This window comes from Lampetra planeri, chromosome 28 (genome assembly GCF_965212315.1).
Source record: "Lampetra planeri chromosome 28, kcLamPlan1.2.h2, whole genome shotgun sequence".
NCBI lineage: Eukaryota > Metazoa > Chordata > Hyperoartia > Petromyzontiformes > Petromyzontidae > Lampetra > Lampetra planeri.
In genome coordinates, this window is record NC_136134.1 from 2,915,443 (window position 1) to 2,936,939 (window position 21,497).

Below are 21,497 nucleotides of genomic sequence, written 5' to 3' on the forward strand. Positions count from 1 at the left end.
ACAGTGCATATTTTGGTGAACATACCAGCAGCATTGACCAGGATGGCCACCGGGTTTAGAACCTCAAACCTCTGCAATGAACAGCAAATGCATAGCCATTCGGCCATGTCTTTATGACGTTGTGAATAACGTTAAACTGAAGCCCTTTGTCAATGCACTGCAGGATGGAGGTCTCCCTAGCCAAGTTGGTTAAGGAGGTTGCTTGACCATACTTCACCAGACTGAATCATGTAGGTTGGTAAAGGTGCAGGATATCCAGGGCTAGTTCAGACACCACTCATATTAGCCGTGGCCTGAAATCACTTAGGTAGATAGGTTCAAAGTGCAGTGCACTAACCACTTTGTTGCAGCCGTAGAGATGTATATCATTATTAGTTAAGCATTCTTAAATGTTTTTTTTCTTAGGACAGGGAGCATATATTGCATGCGTCTCGAAATACAGTACACCAATGTTTGTAATAATATATTAATGTTTAAATTATGTTCTGGGTAAGTTAACGTCACATATATGTATATAAATGAACCAAAGTGCAATTTCTGATAATTATAGCTACCATTGAATAGAAATTTACCGCTAAAGATACTCAGCTCACAATATTCAACATGTTGAGTGCCATTTATTTTAAAAAATGCAACTTTATTTTACATAAAGGACATACATTCAGTACTTTATACATTTTTCGTACAAGCAAATTACATGAAACACAGTATGCAGTCTATATTCTGTAAAACTAATTATGAGAAGTACCAAACGTCAATTCATAAGAAATTAATTGTTTTAGACATATGACCTCCATTTTAATTAAGTGTGCGTTATTGTTTATATATGCTGTGCTAATTTCACTCAGAAAATATTTAATTAAAAAAGGGATTGTGCTATGGTTAACCTAACTGTATTTGATTAGGTACTATATTGTTTGGATTAAAATATATATATACAAATAGATTTTTTTTTTTTAGTATTCATATAGTGCAATTTTTTCACTCAAAGCTGTTCATGATTTTTCTTCCCCAACAATGTTATCCCAAACATGCTACCAGCGCACGATGAGTAGATGAAGAATTATTAAAGAATGTCCCACAGAAGAGGATATCACAGACTAACTTCTGAGATCCCTACATGTGACCTCTGAGCCCACACATTAGGGCAATGAATTTTCACACCTGTCATGTTACAGGGAATAATATTCGGTGTAAGGCAGTCAATACAGTTATTTTATATTCAGAGCTGAAATTTTAGCCCATTGAAACATGTAAAATAATATTATATATTGTTTAGACGCATTCATTGGTTAGCAGGTTGAGACCATCAACTCACATAGTCAAATAGTCACTTTAAGATGTTTTCTTGTTCATGTTTTTGATTTTTGTTTGTTGCGGTTGCACCCGATTCAAGAGCCGAATGGCTCACAGGGCTATACCAAATTAATGAAACTGAAAAAACTGAAAAAACTAATACATTACTTGCAAACCCAATCCTAGATTTGAATCCAGGATATCAGCGGTGCTCGCTCACCACTCTGATCTCTGAGCAACCCAGCCACCTCCTACATTTTACATTCTTATTTTTTGATTTACATGCATATGGCTTTTTTGTTGCACATGGAAACCCATTGAGATTCTTGTTAAGATCACCAAAGGCGTGTGTCAATGTGAACAGTGAACATCACAGAAGTGCGCTAAGTTCTTCTTCATGGCTTATATAATCTCGGGCCTTTTGAGTATCACCTGAAATGAAACGCAACACAAATACCAATGTTACTATTAGTACCATTGACAATTTAAGATAATTAAAGCATTCTTGAGCATGATACTTGGCATTCCAATGTTTGTCCAAAGAAAAAAGGATACATTGTTTTGTTTACCAGTTGACATGATTATATTTTTTCCTCTTAAAAGGTATATATTGTTCATACTGTGTATATGTGGTCATTCTATTCTGCATTTATGATGACAGAAAAAGAGCAATTGTGCTCATACTTACTGGTGTGTTGGTGTCAATTTGGTCCAAATCTGTATAAAAACATAAACATAATTTTTTTAAGTTAAAGTTGCACATTATATACCAAAAATGTCCTAATTGTTTTAGCCCAAAAGCATTCACATGGAGGCTTGATTAATTGTCAAGATGCATGTGTGTGTGTTTCACCGATGACACTCAATGCCATTACACTCACACTGACTTATTGTACAAGTATACAACTTTATCAAGTATTATCGAGACTAGCATTGTCAAGGTGAACCACTGCATATGAAGACTATGCCATTGTTAACTTACCAAGTTTGCGTACGTTGTAAACATCCACATTGTTTTCATAAGAGCTATCACGGTGGAAGTTGTACATCCCGTAACTGCAAACATAAAAAAACGTTGTTTTCAAAATGAACATGTTCATATACTGCACTGGTATCTCACATACTCCAAAGCACAGTTCTGTATTCATTGCGCAGAGAGATCCTGATTTTTATATTGGTAGAACACACAGGTACATCATGCTGATCACATTTGAAAAAAGACAACTGAAGTCTTGATACCTAATTTCAATAAATGTATTGTCTGCGTAAAACATGTGCATTTTATTTGAAGAAATATTCTTTGAATTAAGAGATATGTTGTATAAAATCAAATCGTATGCATTCCTCAATAATTCCACATCTAGGTAGAAACGATCACCACTCATTTTAATGATTGCAAATTATAAAATAACTGTAATATAGTGAAGACCTTGGCTTCCTCGCAAAGAGCAATCAATATATATTCATATATTTACTCATGGATTAACATAAAGACGTGACTGTCATATATTTGCCTAAAAGTTCAGCTCCAAGTCAAATGTGTAACTCATTGGTGTCCTCTCAGGCAAGTAAATGTACGACTTTTCTGAAATGTATTTCTGGTGGTTATCTATTGAATGGGTTGTAATTGCCTCAAATTCTGCTGATTATTGGCCACCCAACGAACATAGTTCCCCCTGTTCACCCATGTCACCCACCACCTTTTGACTCGGTGACAGATTCATATTTTACTGAACCAATGTACTGTATTTGCCTCCATTTCATGGAAAGTCGGCGGTATGAAGTGGCAATGTGTAACGTCACGTGCTTTACCTGTCATCCACCGCCGATGATTTTTGGAAGTGGCGCCACACCAGCAGGGATGCGCCGACTATGAGCAGGACAGCTGCTGGGACCGTGACCCCTACGATCACCGCTACCTTGGAGATCCTCGAGCAGTCATCGTTGTACCAGTAATACGCGTCTTCATCCGGGCAACTGAAATTGGACATTATTAGAGTCTTGAAAAAAAAACATTAATCTGAAATAACATTTTTGTAAATGTTTACAAAATATCGTTGAAGAGCGTATAAGGTGCTGTACACTTTTAAATGGCTGTTTGTGAACATTATAGGTGATCTTGAACCATCTTAAAAATATATTGAGTGATTAGTTTTAACTCTTACTGTGGTGTTGTTGCCGGAGGAGTACTTTCTTGAAGCGATGCTGTTGTTCCTTGTGACTCTGTTGTCCCCGTTGTCTCTGTAGATGTAGTAGTTGATGGCCCTGTAGATGTAGTTGTTGATGGCCCTGTAGATGTAGTTGTTGATGGCCCTGTAGATGTAGTTGTTGATGGCCCTGTAGAAGTAGTTGTTGATGGCCCTGTAGATGTAGTTGTTGATGGCCCTGTAGATGTAGTTGTTGATGGCCCTGTAGAAGTAGTTGTTGATGGCCCTGTAGATATAGTTGTTGATGGCCCTGTAGAAGTAGTTGTTGATGGCCCTGTAGAAGTAGTTGTTGATGGCCCTGTAGATGTAGTTGTTGATGGCCCTGTAGATGTAGTTGTTGATGGCCCTGTAGAAGTAGTTGTTGATGGCCCTGTAGATGTAGTTGTTGATGGCCCTGGAGATGTACTCGTCAGTGTCCCTCTAGATGTAGTTGTTGATGTCCCTGTAAATGGAGTTGTTGATGGCCCTGGAGATGTACTCGTTGGTGTCCCTCTAGATGTAGTTGTTGATGTCCCTGTAAATGGAGTTGTTGATGGCCCTGGAGATGTACTCGTCGGTGTCCCTCTAGATGTAGTTATTGATGTCCCTGTAAATGGAGTTGTTGATGGCCCTGGAGATGTACTCGTCGGTGTCCCTCTAGATGTAGTTATTGATGTCCCTGTAAATGGAGTTGTTGATGGCCCTGGAGATGTACTCATCGGTGTCCCTCTAGATGTAGTTATTGATGTCCCTGTAAATGGAGTTGTTGATGGCCCTGGAGATGTACTCGTCGGTGTCCCTCTAGATGTAGTTATTGATGTCCCTGTAAATGGAGTTGTTGATGGCCCTGGAGATGTACTCGTCGGTGTCCCTCTAGATGTAGTTATTGATGTCCCTGTAAATGGAGTTGTTGATGGCCCTCTAGATGTACTCGTCGGTGTCCCTCTAGATGTAGTTATTGATGTCCCTGTAAATGGAGTTGTTGATGGCCCTGGAGATGTACTCGTCGGTGTCCCTCTAGATGTAGTTATTGATGTCCCTGTAAATGGAGTTGTTGATGGCCCTGGAGATGTACTCGTCGGTGTCCCTCTAGATGTAGTTGTTGATGTCCCTGTAAATGGAGTTGTTGATGGCCCTGGAGATGTACTCGTCGGTGTCCCTTTAGATGTAGTTATTGATGTCCCTGTAAATGGAGTTGTTGATGGCCCTGCAAATGTACTCGTCGGTGTCCCTCTAGATGTAGTTGTTGATGTCCCTGTAAATGGAGTTGTTGATGGCCCTGGAGATGTACTCGTCGGTGTCCCTCTAGATGTAGTTGTTGATGTCCCTGTAAATGGAGTTGTTGATGGCCCTGGAGATGTACTCGTCGGTGTCCCTCTAGATGTAGTTATTGATGTCCCTGAAGGTGTAGTTGTTGATGTCCCTGTAGGTGTAGTTGTTGATGGCACTGTAGGTGTAGTTGTTGATGTCCCTGTATGTGTAGTTGTTGATGTCCCTGTAGGTGTAGTTGTTGATGGCAATGTAGGTGTAGTTGTTGATGTCCCTGAAGGTGTAGTTGTTGATGTCTCTGAAGGTATAGTTGTTGATGGCCCTGTAGGTGTAGTTGTTGATGTCCCTGTAGGTGTAGTTGTTGATGTCTCTGAAGGTGTAATTGTTGATGGCACTGTAGGTGTAGTTGTTGATGTCCCTGTAGGTGTAGTTGTTGATGGCACTGTAGGTGTAGTTGTTGATGTCCCTGTAGGTGTAGTTGTTGATGGCACTGTAGGTGTAGTTGTTGATGTCCCTGTAGGTGTAGTTGTTGATGTCCCTGTAGGTGTACTCGTGGGGGTCCCTCTAGATGTAGTTATTGATGTCCCTGTAAATGGAGTTGTTGATGACCCTATAGGTGTAGTTGTTGTCGCTGTAGTGGTTGTAGTTGTCGGTGTAATGGTTGTAGTTGTCGGTGCAGTAGATGTAGTATTTGCTGAAAACGAGTTTAAATACATTAAGATTATGCATATACCTTTGGGAATGTTATAATCCTTAGTTTCCACATTTTCATTAATAACTACACTGAATATATATTTTCATTTTTCTCAAACAATAGTATGAAAAACTTTAACCTTGTATAATAAAAATTGTAAACTGACATCTTTAAATAAGAATAAAAACATATACTTGCAGCTGTAAATAAAGAACACTTGAATGTGATTAAATGTTTTAGTGTTCATAATTACACATAGTAAATATATGAAATAAGTTCAGTGCTGAATTTAATACACTGGTCAAAATAAAATTTAAATGCTGAATATTTGAAATAACCACATTATAGTGAAATATGGAATGTATTTTTGTTAATCAGAAGTAAATTTTACTTACATTGAGCTGTCGATCCCACGATAAGCAATGCCAATATAGCACCGGCTATGATGCTTAAAGAGAAAAATTGCTTCTCCATTGTAAAGATCAGATGAGAAAAATACTCCCGTGAAAAAACCCACTAATCAATCAATTCCTTTGTTGAAACCAAAACGATTAAAAAGCCTTTCTTAAGTTGATTAAACTGTAGCTCTTTTGTCAGAACAGATACGCTTTCTTACATACAGCCAACTTATATGAGAGAGAGAAAAAAAACACCCAAATGTTGAGGTTGAAGTTGTGTGTGATCTGCCGTGCTTTAGACATTTATATAATCCCAGTGGCGCAATAAACTGTGCCCCTTCACTCAGTAGTTAAGGGGCTTTTGGGTTTTATGGTTGTCAAATGTTAAAAATAGTTTTATTATTTTGGTTGAACGCAAATGTGTTGAATTGCACGTCATTATGTTGCGACAAAAAGGAAATGGTTTACTACAGTAATTGTTTAAAAATGTGCATGCGTTCACCTCGTGTACTGGCTGTAGAGAAATATAAATACATTTATGCAAAAACCTGTATGATCACAGCTACTCTTTACTACTGCGGTGTGTCAGAGGCAGATTTATAGTTATTCAATTAAAAAAGTTTGGTGATTGGAAAAAATATGGTGCATGTTATATATGGTTATCTTATTTTAATCCAGACATTTTGTTTTGCAATTTGAAACTCCAACTTTGCATCTCATTAACCATATGAATACAGTTAATGTCGAATACCTTTCCTATTAAAACTCCATACCAAAGTAAAATGTGTTTAGTGTATCGGCCTTTCATACTTTTGTCACTCAGCAGCATTCGCTTAAGCATGTAAACTCTGGATCAGTTTGTTCAGAATTTTTATTTGATTTATTCTGGAAAAATCCGATGAGCTATGAAGCTCTTTTTTCACAGACATCCTTACGGATCTCAGCAGTCAGTTGTATATATTAAACAACTACTTCTGGTTTACCAGCGATTATTCGTGAATGCTCTCTCTCGACACCAGTGCTTTGCAACCAAATCACCAGGTGTGACAAGGAATTGTCGGAATTATAGGAAAGTAAAGAAACCTCAATCCCCCACCCTCCACCTACCGCCCTCCAACCCTTCTCTATTGGACGCAGGGCAGTACGGCAGCAGACAGCCATCAGCCCCCATCTCCGGGCGCTCTCAAAGCGCAGATGGGCAAACGGACACGGAGACACACACAGCAACAGAGATACACGGACACGGAGACACACACACATACATGAATACACACATCGAGAGACATAGGCATGGAAACTCGGAGATACACACAGACACGAATAACACTCACATTTGGGCAACAATGTGTCACGCATTTCTAGACAATGCATGTGTAAGCAAGGTATCGTGAATTATCTCTCAGCTACAACGCTAAGATTGAGCGAACTCAAAAGTGTGAGCCCCGTGAAATGAAAAAAGCTGAGTTAGTACTACTCTACACTATGGGCTGTCAGTGCAAGCACAAGACTGAAAAAACAACGCCGATAAAGTATTTCAGTGGAACTATTGCGGGGGGCGGGGGGGGGGGGTAGCATTGCGCATAAGTTAGCACACTGTGCTATGAAAGGACAACAAGTTAGATTCCTAGCCCCAGCTAATATGATCATTGAACCAGGCTTGGAGCTGTTGCTTCATCAAACCTTCCTGGCCATTGCAGTGAAGTATGGTCAAGTTCAAAAAAAGGTTTGTGAGGGCCTTGATCGAGCAGTGGATTGACAAAGGGCTGTTGAATGAATGACTGCATTTTGAATGATCAGTGAATGGAATAAGTAAATTGTATTACTCGGAATGCTCTACGATAGCACTCAGGGATGTATTATGAGCTGTGATCTCGAGGGAGGGCACACTTATCAGTAGAATCTGGTGACAGCAATATTTCTTTAACAGCTCTGACACTGCTGATAAGCTACAGAAGAAAAAACAATGCAGTGCAAAGGTTGTGCGTTTAACCAAATTCTGTTTAACAGACTGATTTAGAGATATGGAATGGAAGTAAATGTATTTATTGATTGCCAGAACTGCTTTACTACAGCACGCGGGGAGGTTTCATAAGTTCGTATTAGTCTCCTCTCTGGGACCATTTGACACTCACCAAACAAGTTGTACAGAAACAACTAGCCATCACCTTGAGTCAATGACACATCTAATCAGAACATGCACTATTGATGAAGTGGTCCTCAGGGCCACAACGTCCAACAAGGCACCGGGTTCCTAACGAACCTGTGTCCCAAGTTCCTAAAAAACCTCAGACTACATAGGACAACAATGCCTTGCAAACAACTTCACAGACAAATTCCAGACAGAATTGACGCAAGCTAAAGTTATCGCCATTTTGAAATCTGGAAAGCTGCAAAAACTCACCCTTCAGCTATAGGCCAATATCCTTTTTGTCCATCATCTCCAAGCTGATGGAATGTGCCGTGCTTGCCAGACTTTCTCCCATTGTCAACCCCCATAATGGATGGAAGCCTGATCTTCAAGCCCCACGGTTTGTGAAAAGACCAAATCAAGAATCGCCCTGCTGCAGACACTTGCAGAAACGACCCGGAGCGGCTCAGCTGATGTGCTGCAAACTGCTGCCCTTTATTTTACCTCCTCAATGACATATTATTCTACTCCATCATAGTCCAGGAGCTCGTACACTAAATTGCATATATGCACAGCTAAATAGCACAATGTTCATCATAAACGTATCACTCAAACTGACACCAATCAACCGATTTTCTATTCTGATGAACATTCTGCCACAAAATAGCCAGAGACATGCAAACTGCACGGGAGTTTGCAGATTTTCTTGCCAACAAGAACCTTCTCTAACACAAGTTTTTTTTGGGGTTAGATCACGTAAATATAAATGTGTCATTAAACCCACCACCACCTGACACAGCCAATAAGTAAGGTTTGCCACATAAACAGAACATGCATATTGACTAGTACAGCACACCGGTATGTGTTGGAGAGTAAATCCACAACACTAACAATTTGAGTGCGACGTTTTTGGCCAGTAATAACAACTGCCATCATCAGGCAGCAGCCAGATTTGTGGAGAAATCCTCCTCTTTCATTCCTTAAATAAAGAGATAGATGTGATAGCGTCACCTGTGAGTCCTTCACGTGCAGAGGCTAGAGGGGGGCAGGGGGGATTCATGAATGCATATATTACAATGGTTATCCACGACTGGTTGGATTATTCATATGGCAATCAACGGACAATATGAATGAACCTTATGCATGCACATTGGTCTTGGACCTCCTGTCGTTTTTGTGCACTGAAATAGCAGTACCAATTATTGTCTGCTCACAGGTAATCCCAATTGACGTATGGTGACCTGTATAGGCATGCATTTAAACAATGTATAATATGATTATTCGCTTCTAACCAGCACTTCCAAGTCTGTAGCTATCTTAACGGTAAAAATAATATTTATTTCTCTAAATTGCAATAGATTCTCTAATTAGTCTTGGCCAGTACTAACTAGTTTTGCACAGAACTTGAACATTATCATGCTGATCATTCCTCCTGTCTGCCCAACATAGCATTTGCCACAAGCGCAATTAATCCGGTACACACCTGTTGATAGCTTCGGTAAGACATCATTCGTATTTTAAAATACCGTACATTGCGGGACTAGCCAGATCTTTGGAAAAACAAAACATCCGAGTCAGATTTGGCATGGTACATAAATAGTTAAATTTAAAAAGTAGGGGGGCGGCATGTCTGAGTATTAATTTCAATAATTAAGTTAAAAAAACACTAAGCGCCCCAGGATCACCGGGACCTGGACCGGTTCTTTAAACTGAATCTTGAATTGTCACACGAGGCGACCTCTGTGTAGAATATCTCAGCTCGTTAGGCTTCGTAGGTCCGAAGATATTAAGCGTTGGAGATGTTAAAGAATATAAATGAACAATAAGGGCAAGTTCCATAAAAGTGTGTAATAAAAATATGCAACAATAAATTCAGACGTTTTGTTAAGAGTTCTCCATACAAACTCTGGCACCCCATTAAATGCAAAAAGCAATACCGTACACAAACTCATTACGTGTTGCCGAACAGCATTGTGGATAAAAAAACATAAACAGCGCATATTAAACATTTTAAAGTATGATTTAGTCTAACAAACAAAATGGTCATATGTCAAACTTTCTAGACAAGAGTGGAACTGAGGCAGATATCTGGCAGAGCCAATTAATCAGCAACTTTGCTTGCTGCGGCTCTAAGTGCCGCTAAGCATCTCCGCTGTCTGTTAACTTGCGTCCAGTTAAGATGTCATCAACGTCACCCTTCTTGCTCTGCCCTCCAATCTCCCCAGATCGCCTGACTCCTCCGCCCCGTCCGAGCAACAGCGCTGGCAATGAGTTGCCCATAAGTGAAGCCCCTGTGGGCGATGTGCATCGATAATGCCAGCTTGGCGGTGCTGGTAGTGGTGGTCGTGGTGGTGGTAATGGTGGTGGTAGTGGTGGTCGTGGTAATGGTGGTGGTAGTGGTGTTGGTAGTGGTGGTGGTAGTGGTGGTAGTGGTGTTGGTAGTGGTGGTCGTGGTGGTGGTAGTGGTGGCGGTGGAGTAGCGGCTTGCACAGTATGAACTCGGCGACCCGAGTTCGATTCCCGCTCATGGCCAACACCAGTGACGATTATCTCAACCGGTCCTGGGTTTCAACGCAACCAAGTACTCAAATGAGTACCTGGTGCATTGTGTAAACATCACCCCTAGGAAGACAAAGGCGGTCGGGTGTGGTGCTGGCCATCCACCCCCTCGTGTTCCGTACCAGCCTTCATAGGTGGTCGCTAACAGCACTTGCCCCTACAGTCTGTTAAGGTTACACGGGGGTATTTGTCTTTGCTAGTGGTGGTGTGTGCCCAGTGCTGAGGTTCTCGAACGAGTAGTCTGTGGCACGTGGTGGAGATGCCTCAGTCAGCAGCAGTAGCAGCACTATGATGAAATTCAATTTGGATTCATACAGCGTCTAAATGCGACCCTCATCTATAGCTAGACACCGTACAGAAACAGCGACCCGATAGACCCACATAGAGACCCATAGCGTCACATGGAGACCCACAAACTCACGTGAAGACTCACAAACTCACACAGAGATCCGCACAAGAGAGTTGACATCTATTTAGCATAGGTGAAAGGCTGAGGATAGGAGAGAAGTGAGAGGGAGGAGAGGTGAGGCCGGAGGTAGATAAGAGGTGGGGGAGAGAGAGGTGAGAAGGAGGTTGTGGGGTGAGGGGAGAGGGTTGCGATCAGAGGCAGAAGAGCGAAGGCAGGGCGAGGTGGGGGAGGTGGGATGGGACGCACATCCCAGAGAGGGGGATGGGGGTGAGAGGGAGGTTTGGAATGTCAGGATGGTGTGGAATGGTCGATGCGGGAGAGAGGAAACCAGAGGTGAGACGAGTGGGAGAGAAGAAGGAGTGAAGGAGAGAGAAAGGGGAAATTAAAGAGGGGAAAAGACTGAAAGGATTTTGGAAATAGAATCAGCAGCATGAAGGCTTTTACAAAGCACTTGGACACCCACAAAGTCTGTCGCATAAATGGCTACGCCATACTCCTTCCAGAGTGCTTCAATTTTTTGTTTTACATTTCTGAGAATTTGCAACAATACCAGAATAAATGTGCTGCCTGGAGACCACCTGGAGAAGATTCCAGGCACGCGTTGACAACGATGGCGAACAAGTGGAGACTTTAATTTTTTGAAGCTATTAACATAGATTTGTTATCATATTAGTGTATTATCCGTTCTTTTTTTGTTTTTAAAACGATACTCCCATGTAAGTGTTTCCATTTTTTTTTAAAGAACCCTGCATATTGTTTGGAGCTCCACGGCTTGCAGTGCCAAGAACTATATCTGAAGTCACTTCAAGAGGCCTCTTTATCGAGACTCAGACGTCGTCATTTCAGCTGATGAAGCTCATTGAGCAGAGCAGCTCTTGTTCGGGGCGACCACAATCCGAGATCGTCGACACTGGCGGCAGTTACGGGACAACGCAGGGTGGAGGGAAAGAGCAAAAAAACGAATGATTATATATCAAAATCAGAATATTTATTCATACTGGAGGAATCCGATGGACTATAAAGCTCTTTTTCACGGACGTTCTTTCTGTCTGTCTATTTAAGGCTGTCTATTTAAGGCCACCCCACAGAGACGACCACCTCTCTCTGTTACCTGTGTTGCTCTCTCTATGTATCTTGGTGATATCTGTCTGCTAATATGTCTGTCTATAGTTTTCTGGTTAGATTTTATGTCGCTATTTCATTATACCTGATGATGATTGCTTGTGTTGCAATCGAAACGTCGCATTCTATTATTCAATTTAATTTATTATTTTATCTTTAGACGTGACTTAACCGAAAGAAACAAATAATAATTCCTGCAGTCACGAAAGTTCTAAAAATTAAGATTGAACCACTTCTACGGGGAAGTTTTAAACTTATCTTCTTTTTTCTCTCTCTCTGACTACTTGCTCTCTCTGCCTGTGTCCTTTCTTTGGAATGTTCACACTTAAATTCTAACTTAGCAATCTTTGAAATACGTAATCAACCAGGCTATGCGTTAATTGTGTGTTGACCGACCCTATGTGTTGCATTACATTACATTTCGATATTTTACTAGGTTATTTAATTTTAGTGTGTCCTTCTCCTGATTTTCAGGCTTGCTTGCCGTGTCATCGCACTTGCAGCACCACGTTTTGTTGTCCACTCATTGATATGCAATTTTTTTCTCTAACCCCCCTCCCTCTCTCTGCGTCCGCCCTCCTCTGTCTATTTAAGGCCACCCCACAGAGACGACCACCTCTCTCTGTTACCTGTGTTGCTCTCTCTATGTATCTTGGTGATATCTGTCTGCTAATATGTCTGTCTATAGTTTTCTGGTTAGATTTTATGTCGCTATTTCATTATACCTGATGATGATTGCTTGTGTTGCAATCGAAACGTCGCATTCTATTATTCAATTTAATTTATTATTTTATCTTTAGACGTGACTTAACCGAAAGAAACAAATAATAATTCCTGCAGTCACGAAAGTTCTAAAAATTAAGATTGAACCACTTCTACGGGGAAGTTTTAAACTTATCTTCTTTTTTCTCTCTCTCTGACTACTTGCTCTCTCTGCCTGTGTCCTTTCTTTGGAATGTTCACACTTAAATTCTAACTTAGCAATCTTTGAAATACGTAATCAACCAGGCTATGCGTTAATTGTGTGTTGACCGACCCTCTGTGTTGTATTACATTACATTTCGATATTTTACTAGGTTATTTAATTTTAGTGTGTCCTTCTCCTGATTTTCAGGCTTGCTTGCCGTGTCATCGCACTTGCAGCACCACGTTTTGTTGTCCACTCATTGATATGCAATTTTTTCTCTAACCCCCCTCCCTCTCTCTGCGTCCGCCCTCCTCTGTCTATTTAAGGCCACCCCACAGAGACGACCACCTCTCTCTGTTACCTGTGTTGCTCTCTCTATGTATCTTGATGATATCTGTCTGCTAATATGTCTGTCTATAGTTTTCTGGTTAGATTTTATGTCGCTATTTCATTATATCTGATGATGATTGCTTGTGTTGCAATCGAAACGTCGTATTCTATTATTTAATTTAATTTATTATTTTATCTTTAGACGTGACTTAACCGAAAGAAACAAATAGGTTTTACCCTTTCTGCTGTCCATCTAAAGCTCCGCTCACTCTACTGCCATCTGCTGACCAACATCAATTCTCACAAATTCCTGCACGTGCTCACTCCTTGCTTCCCAAGAGATGGCACTGCTTTTTGCAAGCCTTAACAAACGACGAGTTGACCATGAAGGGGAAACCTGAGAGGTTTCGACACCGCTTGCTACTGAAGCTAGAGTGGAACTCAAGCTGGTGAGTTCACAGAACAGTGCACTAACCATTGCGCAAACACTTGGCCCGACGATTTAGAAGGCAACAACAGCAAGACCTGTGTCTAAGTATGAAAACATAACAATAGGTGTTATCCTTTATAGAGCATGTTTTGTTTCCATGCCCACGACAAGTACGTGTGGTTAATGCACACATGATTCCTTGCAAAACGTTTATATTTGGTGTTTGAACATCTTAACACCTCTTGTTTGATTGCCAGAAAAGGTAAAACCTATTCTTTATTTTTTCAGACATGTGTCTGCGTGTTTGTACGGTATACGTATGTGTGTTACTATGTTTTATATGACTAGATTTGGACACATTTCCATCAGTGAGCCCCTACGTCGGGCAAGACTGTTGGCTGGGTCATGTAGCCCGCATGCCCAGCCACCGCATGCCCAAGATGCTTCTATTTGGCCGCATGGGATGGAGAAGAGATGGAGCTGATGCAGTACGGGAGGATGTGGATCTTCATGGTCTTGCCGACGAAAGGCAGAGGAGCGACGCTCACAACAACGAGCGGAGCGCAGGGCGATAAAACGAAGCAAGTTGGCACAGTAGGGGGCACTGCTGGTCCATCTGCCAGTCATCTTAGTCAGTCAACCCATGGAACCTGGGTCTAACCCGTCACCCGTCAGCGAGCCTTCGACACTTCACGTGGCCTCAAAGTGCACCTAACCTGGCACAGGCACCGCGGTGACGTCACCGCCACTTTGTAGCAAATGGCGACGTTGCGTTATCCAGTACTGTATGGGTTATATATGTGGGGAGCGGTAATGCAATTGTTATCGCGCTGCGCTACGAACCCAGAAACAGAGTTCGATTCACGCTCACCTAGGTCGACTCAGCATCAAATCTGAGAAGACAAAGGCGGCCGGGCGTGGTTATGCCCACACCACCCCGATCTACTGAGCCAGTAAACAGCAGAATATGAAGTATCTGCGATGTCCGTTAGGACATAACTGGCAAACCCATGTTCAATATACGAAGGACACCAAATAACCATGCAACGTTGGCATGTTGCTGGACCAATGTTGGCCCAGCGTTCCATGTTTATTGAGACGGTTATTGAAGGCGGAATATGTTTTTAGTTAAGATCAGTGGATGAGAGCAGATTGCAGTGCTTGTCATGAACAAGCGACAAGAGCGCACTCTGGTGGTGAAGTCTGTGCACGGATAAAGATTGCCAGCAACTGGCGTGAGCGCCGAACTAACGGGACTCCAGGCCGATGCGTTGATGTCAGGTGTTGACTGTGGACCGGTTGAATCTCCCACAGAGGTCGGCAAAAACCTGCAGCTCCGGAGCCACGTGCGGCTCTTTAAGGGACTGCTTCGTGACAGTTATTTATTAGGAACCACAGTCTTGTATTCACGTGCATTGTGCGGCTCTTGAAATATTGAGGGTTTTTTTTGTTAACCAAATTCGAAAGAAAAATGGCTCTTCTTGTTATTTTGGTTGCCAACTTCTGATCTAGCAGTCAGGTTTCCATCTGTTCCATCGGTTTAAAAGACCAAACTCAGGCATGTTTATCAGTCAGCCTAGGTCTATCAATTCAGTGTATTATACCGGAATGCAGTTTAACACAATATCACTAAATCTCGGGACCAATGAAGTCCTGCCACCCGATGCCAAAACCCAATTTCCAGACTGACCAGGTCAAATACTGACAGCTAGCAACCCAAGATTGGCTGTTGTCCTCTCACTTCTTCATCAGCCATAATGTGTTTTTCAATGCGTGATTGTTTTACCAACATACAGATATAAGTCCTATCTTTGCTGTACTATCACATCACTCAATGAGTGTAATACAGGGTGTTTTAAATAGATAGACCCGATTTGAAATCGCTATGTCTTTGCAACCACGAACCGCCCATGAATTAAACTCTTACCACTTGAAAGGGCTGGGCATAGAGTTTAAAATGATTACCGCTAGATGCCTCTCCCAGCGCACAAACAGCCCTTAGCCTCAGTCATTCGCAAGATGGTGACCCCACAACACAAGGCATTTTGCGTTCTGCAGTTCAGCAAGACTGAATCCGTAATTGCGGTGCAGCGTGCGTTTCAACGGCGTTTTGGCATTGACCCACCAATATCAAAGAGCATTCGTCGTTGGTACCGACAATTTTAAGAAGCACGCTGTTTATGTAAGGGGAAGAGCACATGCAGGGCGACCACCCACCTCAGAGGAAAACGTGAGAAGAGAGGCGTTTGGTATGAATTCAACTATCGTCTCGATACTCTTTGGTTTTTTTGGTAAAGTCACGTAGGCAAAAAATAATAAAAATGAAAACAACTAAATTAAATCACAAATTAAATAAATAAAATGAAAAATTTGAACAACTAAATTGAATCACGACGTTTCGGAAGCAACACAAGCCTCCGTCTTCAGGTGGAACCGCCACAGCAAAATTACTGTAGTGAATAAAGAGAGCTGTTTAGAGACCGTGATTATATAGTGTAAGAGGGGGGGGCAAGGAGTCGGGGGGGGGGATTAGCTGATTAATAGTTCAGATAAGGGTAAGTGTAAGAGAAGTGAAGTAGCTAGGGCATAATGCTATGGGGGGGGAGGGGGGTACTGGGGCACTATTGAAACACTGTACATCAAATTTCTAAGTGATGGTAGTGTATACAGCTGGGAGTAAAAGACTGGAAATATGGATAATACATGTAAACTATGAAGCAGCTAAAGTTTAACTTGGTTAATGACATCCTTCCAATGATTGCTCTATTTGAAACCATCATCTCGGTTGAAGTTATGTCTATGTTTGTATATCTGGATGGCTTCATGGACATATCTTTGGTAGTATCCAGAAGGCTTGCAGAGTACTTTGGTATCGGAGAAGACAATGTCATGACAACCCGCCATGTTGTAACAATGATCAGCTACGGCAGAAGAATTGGTCCTACCGTGTTTCAAATCTGACTTGTGTTTGCGAATGCGGTCAGATATATGTCGTTTCGTTTCCCCGATATAAGTCACCACAAATGCAACTCAGTTTGTCAGGAATGACATCCTATACGGATGGGATCAGATCACGGATTTTGTGTACTGTAGTGAATCGGACCTGGATCTTGTGTTTGTTTAGAATTTTGGAAATATTTTTGGTAACGCCTGCTATGTATGACAACGTGATGGTTTTGATTGGAGTCTCCGGAGGTTGTTTCTCCACGATAGAAATACAGCTTTGCGGATAGTGCGGTCCGAATATCCATTCATCTTAAGGGCCAGGTGTACATGTTCCAATTCACTGGCCAGGTGGTGTTGGTCAGAGATGCAGTGGGCCCTATGGTGCAGTGTTTTGATAAGGGAATAATTTTGTGCCGGGTGGTGGTGGGAATCAGGCTTCAGATAGGAATCTGTGTGGGTGGTCTTCCTGTAGACAGAATGTCTGAAAGAGCCATTGGGCCTTCTCTCAAACAGAACATCCAAGAATGGTAGCTTGCCATCCTTCTCCACTTCCATGGTGAAATTGATGGATGGGTGTATGGAGTTAATGTGGTCGAGAAATTGGTTCAATGCTGGTAGGCCATGTGGCCAAATAACGAAAATATCATCCACATATCTCTTCCACATGGAAAGACGCAGGGCGGAAGTCTGGATGGCGTCTGTTTCAAATTTCTCCATGAAAACATTGGCTATCACTGGTGACAAGGGGGAACCCATAGGGGTACCCTCATTTTGTTTGTATAAGTTATCATTCCAGGTGAAGTACGTGTTGGTGAGGCAGTGCCTAACCCACGCAGGGACATCAGATTTTAGTCCATGTTGGACTAAGTCTTCAATTATTGTTATGGTGTCATTTATAAAATGATTATTAAAACTTGATAACTCATTAAACCGTTTTTTACTTTACGTGTAATTGTAACATGTTGCCATCGTGAAATATACTTTTTTGAAATTGGGCCCATATTTTTAAACACCCTGTATGTATTTCATAAGTATTACTGCAATTGTATTAATACGCTTGGTTTTACCCAGGGAAAGCCTCGCTTCATTTCGATTATTCCTTTTTCAGGTTGGTCCTGCCAGGTTTCGCAAAAGGGGACAATGATTGCCATGCAATTAAGTAATTTGTGGGTCATTTTGATCATTTGGCATTAAGAACATAAACAAAAATAACATTGCTAAACTAGTTTTATCTATAAATAGTCAATCGGAACAACCAATGCCCACCTTCTCTGAGCCTGAGAATTACACTCTTTAAAAAAGTGACAGAACTTGATTAACCACAAAAGAGATATAACATTTGGCACCAGTTAAAACCTCCTGATGCAAACTTCTGTAAACGTACATTTATAAACAAAAGAGTTGAACATATCCCCCCTCATTTCTTGGAGGTCCAGAATTGTATTTTAAAAAATGCTATTTAATCTGTTGTCATTGTTGCAATTGGCAGCTTTACAACCTCCAGATACAAACGCCTGAGTAAAAAGAAAAGTTAAATATATTTAGTTATTTTGATTAATTTAGTTATAAGTATAGAATGGACCTCCAGTCATCTATAGTGTTTTCCATTGTATAGTCCGTACAAAAATGTTAAATTTCAATATCTAGCCCTCGAAGATATAGAATGTACAGAAGCAACTCTTCTCACAAATCTCTACATATTACTATAGATGTGCAATTGTGATATCTACAGAACAGCTGTAGAAGTATTGTTCTATCATCACACATTTAAACCATAGTGACATGTAAAATGTAACTAACATTCATAAAAACGTGATAGCTAGTTTTGGGTAGGATCACACTTTTCTTTCCAGATATAGACTTAGCTGCACTGCACCACCACAAATAAATTGACTTACAAGTGTTTTTACAGCATGCTTTGTGTAAAATAAGCATTCCCCCCGGCTTGCACAGCTTTAGTTCCAAAAGGTCAACTTATCGGTAATTCTAAAAGTGGAATGCGCAAAGAATCTCTCTGTACAAATGAGGAAGTAGGTAAGTGTACATGAAGTGATGGTAACTGGCTTATGCTGTTTTAGTACTGAACCACTTAACTTCCCGAATGCATTGCTGTGGTGGACTGCTATGATTTGTTGACATTTCAGCCGGGGTGAACGTGTCTCTACCGTGATGCATTTGGTCTGGTCCATATGCCGGAAATCTGTTCTGTTCAGTACGCTGGTGTTGGGCAGCATGACTACGGACGGCAGAAACTCTGGGTAAAGTCGAGAGGGCAGCTGCTGGTGGAAGCTCAGTGGCCGCTCTCACAGACTCGATCAGAATGTTGTAATTAATATGAAGAAACAAAAATCCCAACATTATTGAGGTGGTGTGGGGTCGAGTTACTTAATGTAACATCGTAAACCAAAAACAGTGTTGGCTTTCGCTTTTAATAGTTCTTACATGAAAGGGTTTAGGTAAACTTAGGTGTGGCAATGTACGAGGGAGGTGGGAAGCTGCCCATACAACTTTCGGACAGGACGCATCAGTAATGAGGTGTTGCCAATTGATAGCCATCATTGTTTCCCATGGCCGTTTGACATGCTTTCCCAGATACTCTGTACCTGCGACAAAAAAATGGACATTTTAAACTTACAGTTTGTTAAAGTTGTATTGTAATTCAGGCATTAAGATATTATTGTATAGCAGTAAATGTCAGTTAAACACGTAGTCTTTCGCGACCAATATTATCCATAATAGAGGTTTTTTGGGTTAGAAAAAAAAACGTGTCGTTAAACCCACCACCACCCGACACAGTAAATTAGTAAGTTGTCACTTGGGGTGGGGGGGGGTGGTTAATGCATTTTTTGTAATTTACATGTATGAATACATCGTTATTTATATACATACCTTAACCGCCCCCACCCCTCTGGTCTTCCCACCTGATTGGGTCACAGGTGACGACATAACATTTATCCCTCTATTTAAGTCCCAAGCAGGGGGATTTCTCCATAACTATGGCTGTCGCCTGATGATGCTGGTTGTAATCACCGGCGAAACGTCGTACTTACATTGTAGATGTTGTGAGTTTACTCTCCAACACACCGGTGTGCTGAACTAGGAACGAATTGGCATGTTTTGTTTACGTGGCAAACCTTACTAATTGGCTGTGTCGGGTGATGGTGGGTTTAACGACACATTTATATGTACGCGATCTAACCCAAAACACTATATTTTGTAGTAAATGTGCTTGCATGGAGTTGACAATCTTGATTTGAAGCATTCGTGACTGCAGGGATTCATACTCTTTAGTTCTTTCGGTAAAGTCACGTAGGTAGAAAAAATAATAGATCACGACGTTTCGATCGCCACACAAGCAACCGTCTTCAGGTGAGAGAGAAGACGTCTGCTGGGGTTGACAGTTTAGCTCACGCAGAAGAATGTTCATGAAGCAGCAGCATGCTACTCAGGTACGTCATCTGCTGTAAAAACAAATGCTAATCACAAGGTCATGTTTTTAGAAGCAGGCCATTGTGTGTGTTTTAAAGCCTACGTATTGAATTGAAACAAGAGTGCTTGCAGAGACACAACCGACACATCCAACTACGTGTTTTTTTTCCAGACACAAGAACATGACACGCTAAAAGTAATGTCGAACCCCTTTGTTAAGTCAACTGTTGGATCGAGGCCTTCCCACACAGGTGAACCCAGTGTTAGAGTGTTCTGGGCACTGCGCTTATAAACCAAACAACCTGAGTTCCATTCCTGGCTGTGGCTAACTTCAGTGGCGAATGATGTCTGAACTCGTCCTCAGCCCTCCCAGCAGAGTGAAGTTTGTACAAATAGCTACAATGGCAGAGTTTCGGAAGGCCTCAATCCAACAGTGCTCACAATCTTCTGGGTGTGAGCCAAGTGCTCTGCCACAGCTCCTACTTGACCAATGAAGAAAAAAATACACGATTGAAATGTGTATCATGTCAAAATACAAACAAGATAATAGTTCATAATTAACAAGCGATTCTCCCTGTAGTAAATAGTGAAACAAGCAACCTTGTTTATGATGCAGTGGTAAAAATAAATCGCGAATGAGACCTAACGTAGCCACGGTAAAACAGCCTCAAATACCGCTGTAACAGGCTAAAATAACCCCTGCCCCGATTAAACCCGGGTATAGTTGGGCCCAGGCCAGAGTATACCCGGGGGGATAAAGTGTCCTAGGCTAAACTATACCCCCGGGGGTTTAAACTCGACTGGGCCAGACCATACCCCTCCAGGCCAGAATATGCCCCATGTGAAAGTTCAAACGAACTTAAATCGATATCTAAAAAGCGTATAAATGGAAGTAAGAATATCACTTTGATCAATTGAAGCATTTTTAGGGTTAGGGATAGATGTAGGGTTAGGGATAGGGTTATGGTTAGGGATAGGGTTAGGGTTAGGGATAGGGTTAAGGTTAGGGTTAGGGATAGGGTTAGGGTTAGGGTTATTATTAAAGTTTTTCTGGTTAAAGCAATCAAAGTCTATGTGTTTACAGTTTTAAATAAAATGTTGGGAAAATTGAGTAATTCATGTGTATATCGCTCAACACTATTACTATCATGGGGGTATGATTTGGCCTAGAGGGGTATAATTTGGCCGAGGCCATAATATACCCCAGAGTATAAATTGGCCTTGGCCATAATATACCCGGGTATAATCTAGCCTAGGCCGTTTAAACCCCGGGTATACTACGGCCTGGGGGTATACTACGGCCTGTTACACCGGTATTCCAAACTAAATATTAGTCATGTCAGCCATGAGCAGGTATTGCATTGTTACAAGTACTTCTGAAGGGAAGGTTCTCA

The 21,497-nt window shown here is 41.5% G+C and overlaps 1 protein-coding gene across 1 annotated transcript; it reads right to left on the minus strand.

The window, feature by feature from the left end:
• Window positions 1-597: 597 nt before the first annotated feature.
• Window positions 598-6,130, minus strand: LOC144728323 (uncharacterized). The gene is made up of 6 exons (XM_078607677.1): window positions 5,841-6,130; window positions 3,462-5,445; window positions 3,109-3,273; window positions 2,279-2,352; window positions 1,985-2,013; window positions 598-1,728 (listed from the first exon to the last, which is right to left on the minus strand). The coding sequence occupies exons 1-6, from the start codon at window positions 5,917-5,919 to the stop codon at window positions 1,699-1,701; spliced, it is 2,361 nt and encodes a 786-aa protein (XP_078463803.1). The 5' UTR covers window positions 5,920-6,130; the 3' UTR covers window positions 598-1,698.
• Window positions 6,131-21,497: the final 15,367 nt, after the last annotated feature.